The sequence below is a fragment of the Harpia harpyja genome, chromosome 9 (genome assembly GCF_026419915.1).
Source record: "Harpia harpyja isolate bHarHar1 chromosome 9, bHarHar1 primary haplotype, whole genome shotgun sequence".
Taxonomy (NCBI): domain Eukaryota; kingdom Metazoa; phylum Chordata; class Aves; order Accipitriformes; family Accipitridae; genus Harpia; species Harpia harpyja.
In genome coordinates, this window is record NC_068948.1 from 22,935,938 (window position 1) to 22,940,989 (window position 5,052).

Below are 5,052 nucleotides of genomic sequence, written 5' to 3' on the forward strand. Positions count from 1 at the left end.
ACACCTACTTGGCCCCAGGGCTGCCCTGACCCCCCAGGGGCAACCTGCCTCCTGGGAGAGGGGCTCTGCCCCGGCCCTGGTGCCTCCCGGAGGGGACGTCTCCAGAGGGTGGTCACAGTGCCACAGGACCCGCAGGCTGGCACTCATGGGGATGCCAGCGACAGCCGTGGGTTGGGTGGGGGGCCGCAGGCACCGCACACCCTGGGATAAGGAGCGGGGCCGCCCCCGCAAGCTGGCAGCACACAGCAGAGCCGGTGGCTCTCGGGCAGGGGTTTATTGAGGACGTGGGGCAGGTGGGAGCAGTGGCACAGGGCCCTACTGCCAGGAGGCCAGGCCGGCATCTCACCAGGGCACGACCTTCCCTTGCCAGTCCAGGAACGTGCCGGTGTCCTTCTCAGTGAGGGAGGAGAGCACATTCAGCATCCTTCGCACGCTGGCGTCCACTGTCACGGCGGGCTGTGGGGCAGAGGAGGGGAGGCAGCCTGTGCCCAAAGCCTGGTTAAGTGCTGCCCTGGAGCAGCTGGGGCCAGGGGAAGGAGACACTCGAGGGCATGGGGAAAGCTGCCAGCCCGAGGCAGAGGGGCCGAGCAGGGAGGCGAGGGGGTGGGGGCACCAGGCACCCGGGGCCAGGGCAGGAGGAGGTGCCCAGGCAGCGATGGGGCAGGCAGGGAGGTCGTGGTCAGGGGCTCAGGGCAGCAGCTCCCTCCTCTCGAAAATCAGCAGAGGGGCTCTGCTGGACCCGCCGTGGTGAAGCTCCTACCGTCTGTCCGATGGAGCCCCTCATGTTGGTTTGCACCCAGCCAGGGTGGAGAGCAGCGCAGAGGATGCCATGCTCCCGGTACCCCAGGGACTGGCACTTGGTCAGCATGTTCAGAGCAGCCTGCGGGGAGACAGGGCAGGGATAGTCATGGGAGGGGATGGGTGGCTGCAAGGGGACACATGCAGACCCTGCAGCAGGGACAGGGCAGGGGAAGCAAATCTGTGCCCAGCATGGCGTAGCGGTACCTTGCTGCAGCAGTACGAGACAATTTGCATCAGATCCCAACCAGAGGGAGAAGCGATGGAGCCCCCATAGCTGGACATGTTGATGATGACTGCCTTGCTGCAGCTCAGTGCTGAGCCTGGGCTCCCCTGGGCAGCCTTCTTCAGCAAGGGCAGGAACGCCTGCGAGGAGAAAGAGGAGACAGGGGCACACACACAGGAGGTGGCACAGGGGAGAGGACCAGCTCCTTTCACAACGGCTACGTTGGCACCAGCACTAGAGCATCCTCCCTCCTCTTCCCACTGCCCCAGCCCACCAGGTTCCAGCTCTTGAGCGCCAGCCTGCAGCTCCACAAGCTTCTTGTTGAGCAAGAGCCCATCGGGCATCAGAGCGGAGGCAGGACCCTCTCCCACCAGCTCTTTGTGCCCCCCTGGGACAGTCCAGCTCAGTTGAGGGTCTCACCTGGCCCAGCAGCAGGGGCCCAACTGTGTTGGTGGTGTAAATCTGGGTCATGTTCTCCAGCATCTCGGTATCAAGTGAGTTCAGCTTGGTGATTCCAGCGTTGTTGATGAGGAGGTTCAGCCCCGAGCCTGCCAGGTGCTCCCCAACTCTGGCTGCAGCTGCCTTGATGCTGGCGGGTTCAGTGACTTCTGCAGAGCTGACAAAGGGCAGGTCAGTGCCCGCACCCCTGTGGTGACTTGGACGCCCTTGTGTCCCCCCAGGGATGTGCCCTTGGGGCTGGCCATGGGCAGGAGGGATGGCAGTGCCCAGTGCCCCTGCAGGCACCAGCCCCTTGGCACAGCTCCCTCATGGTGCGGGGCTCCCCAGGTGTGCGCAGTGCCTGGGCACTCTCCAGGGGAACCGGCGTGAGGGACTCCCCACCTCAGGGCACCTACCGAGTGGGATGATGACCAGGTTGGGGTGCTTGGATGCCAAATTCAGTAACTTCTGCAAGAGAGGGGACCATGTGGGCACAGCGAGGGAGGAGAGGCTGTGCAGAGGCTCAGCCTTTCCCAGGCAAAGCCCGTGTTGCTCTGTCTCCATCCCTGCACCACCTCATGCCCAGCACCCTGCTCTGGCTGCCCTGCTCCTGATGGATGGGGCTCTGTGCCTCCCACATGCACCACGTGCCACTGTCACCTCTGCACATCCCATGCACAGCTGGTCCCACAGCTGTCCCAGCCCGGCTGCCCTGTGCTGTGGGTGCCCGTCTGTAGCTTGAGCCCTTTGCAAACCCCCTCCCTGCTCCGACCTGCTGCCCTGTCCCTTTGTCCCCCAGCACAACCCACTGCATCCCAGCCCAGCCTCACCTGCGCTCGCTGTCCCTTGGGGTCCCGACAAGCTGCAAAGACCCATGCGGGTGGGCTTGGCATCCCCAGGAACTGCCGCACAAGCCCCACGCCAATTCCCCGGTTGGCCCCAGTCACCAAAACAGAGCAGACCCGAAGCCCTGCCATGCTGCTCCGTCCACTGCTCCACTGCTCTTGCCCTGACTCTGCAGGTGCCTTTTGCTACTCGGTTATTTCACATTTTCCCACGAGAGCTTGCATCAGCCTGTGGCTCTAGGAAATTCTCTGCCTGTGCCCTAGGCTCTTGGCTGTGGTCCATACCCACCACCCACCCTTCCCAGCAGCTGAGGAATGACGCAAAGGGAGCCGAGTGTCCTGCCCAGGCAGGGAATGCCCTGGGCTGGATGTCTGGAGAGCTGCTCTTTGTACCTTCCCTGCTCCACCAAACCTGAGCTGCTCAATTTTCAGGGCCAGTGCTACCCCTGTTCCTCCACCGAGATGCCCCTCCCACCGCCACCCTCTCTCTTGGGACACCAGGCTCTGTCCCTCCTCTCGCCTGATGTTAGGCAGGCAAGGGTGGACTCGCTGACCCAGTGCAGCGCAGTTTTTTGGCCTTAATTTGTGCAAAGACAAAGCCAGCGTCAGGGATGGAGCAGCCAGGACAGGCAAGTGTCCCTTGGCCACCACAACAGGCTGAAAAACCTAGAAACCCTTCAGGACTGCTTGGAAACCCTCCAGAGCTGCCCAAAGCAACCCATTCCTCAGGGTCTGCTCTAGCAACAGCTATAGTATTTAAGTTGTAAGTGTGATAGAAGGATAAAATTCAGTTTTGCCCCCCAGGTATAACTGTGATGTGGCCGGGAATCGGGGCTGTGCCCCGGCACACACACAGCACACAACGGACATCCAGTCCCAGAGTGGTCCAGGTACTCCCCAGCTCATTCCTGCAGTGGCAAGGCACTGGACCGACCCATGGACTGAACTCCCAGCTGCCTTCCAAGGAAAACATCCGATGGGTGGATACAGCTTTGGGACAGGCCTGAAGATCCCCCAGGAGCTCCTGCTGTGCCTAAAGTCGATGGAGAAGCACCACCTGCGTGTCTCCGTGTGGTGATGAACACCCTGCGGGGAGGATCTGGGCATGCCACAGCCTCCCCAGGTGGTTCCTGCTGCAGCGTTGCCCGAACTGTGCAGTTTGTAATAGCAGAAGATATATTTAAGATAGTTAGGAGATGTTCTGTAGGTAAGATAATTAATAACAACAGATCAGGCAGGTGATGATGCAGGACCGGGTGGGTGGAAGCTTGGGGAGTCTCACCTGCTCCAGCTAGAGATGCTGCTATAAGGACCTTACTGCACAGTAACCAGCCGTCCTGTTCAAGAGATTTGATCCTCCATGCGTGTGCTACCTTATGCAAAGATCCCAATAAATTAGCTTTTTTCTTTAAAAACAAACCCTGCTGTCTCTACTCTTCTGTGTAGCACTAATCCATCTTGTTGTGGCATTTCACCACACTCGCTCCAGCCCACTGATGTAGCCACAGCCTCTGGCCTGGGGATGAAGAGATACTGACTGGATCGACCCATGACTTACGTGGCCTGATTTCAGCCCTGACCTGCACAAGAGGAGGTGTTTGCCATCCCTTCAGCACGTGCCTGAACATTTCCCAGTTTGCTTGCCGGATTTGAGTAGGTAAGCGGCTTTAATGCCTCAAGAGGAGGCAAAGTGTGTGCAAGCCCGTTGTGGAAGGGTGCTTCTTCCCATGGGCGACCACCCAAGGAGACCCTGGGGCTGCTTAGAGCTATTGGAGCCAAACCCAAAGGAAACAATGTGAAAACGAGGTAGTGTTTTGGTGATGGTTTGGCATCATGCGCGAACCACTGAATAGGAAGCGATAACAGAAAGTTAGCCAAAAAAAAAAGCATGTGTGTGCCCAGGAAAAGCCTGGAGGAGAGCAGAGAGCCTGCTGCGGGCTGGGGCTGGGGCTGCGGATGGGGATAGGGATGGGGATGCAGATGGGAATGGGGCTGGAGATGGGGCTGGGGATGCAGATGGGTTTGGGGCTGGGGATGTGGATGGGGTTGGGGCTGGGTATGTGGATGGGGATGTAGACAGGGATGAGGTTGGGGATGGGGATGCAGATGGATGGGGATGGGGTTGGGGACGAGGATGCAGATGGGGATGTGGATGGGGATGAGGCTGGGGACAGGGATGCAGATGGATGGGGCTGGGGTTGTGGACGGGCATGGGGACGGGAATGCGGAGGGGGCTGGGGTTGGGGCTGGGGATGCAGATGAGGATGGGGATGGCTATATGTGGATGGGGACGCAGATGTGGATGGGGATGGGGCTGGGGCTGCGGACGGGCATGGGGACGGGAATGCGGAGGGGGCTGGGGTTGGGGCTGGGGATGCAGATGAGGATGGGGATGGCTATATGTGGATGGGGACGCAGATGTGGATGGGGATGGGGCTGGGGCTGCGGACGGGCATGGGGACGGGAATGCGGAGGGGGCTGGGGTTGGGGCTGGGGATGCAGATGAGGATGGGGATGGCTATATGTGGATGGGGACGCAGATGTGGATGGGGATGGGGCTGGGGCTGCGGACGGGCATGGGGACGGGAATGCGGATGGGGCTGGGGTTAGGGCTGGGGATGCAGATGGGGACGGGACTCGGGATGCGGACGGGGCCGGGGCCAGGCAGGCTCCGCCAGCCGCTCCGCCCCGGATCCCGGCAGCCCGGCCGCGTTTCCTCTTCCTGGGTCGCGGCCCCGTCTCGCC

General features: G+C 61.1%; 1 protein-coding gene across 1 annotated transcript; it reads right to left on the reverse strand.

The window, feature by feature from the left end:
• Window positions 1-342: 342 nt before the first annotated feature.
• Window positions 343-2,607, reverse strand: LOC128146054 (C-factor-like). Its single transcript, XM_052797099.1, has 6 exons — window positions 2,293-2,607; window positions 1,879-1,930; window positions 1,445-1,632; window positions 1,006-1,164; window positions 761-880; window positions 343-456 (listed from the first exon to the last, which is right to left on the reverse strand). The coding sequence occupies exons 1-6, from the start codon at window positions 2,437-2,439 to the stop codon at window positions 343-345; spliced, it is 780 nt and encodes a 259-aa protein (XP_052653059.1). The 5' UTR covers window positions 2,440-2,607.
• Window positions 2,608-5,052: the final 2,445 nt, after the last annotated feature.

Bases quoted from the DNA above. Each gene is read 5' to 3' on its own strand.
- LOC128146054 (XM_052797099.1), bottom strand. From the start codon at position 2,439: ATGGCAGGGCTTCGGGTCTGCTCTGTTTTGGTGACTGGGGCCAACCGG. The intron at 1,931-2,292 runs GTGAGGCTGGGC...CCTCTCTTGCAG, and splicing joins CCAAGGGACAGCGAGCGCAG to AAGTTACTGAATTTGGCATC. The intron at 881-1,005 runs GTACCGCTACGC...GTCTCCCCGCAG, and splicing joins TCTCGTACTGCTGCAGCAAG to GCTGCTCTGAACATGCTGAC.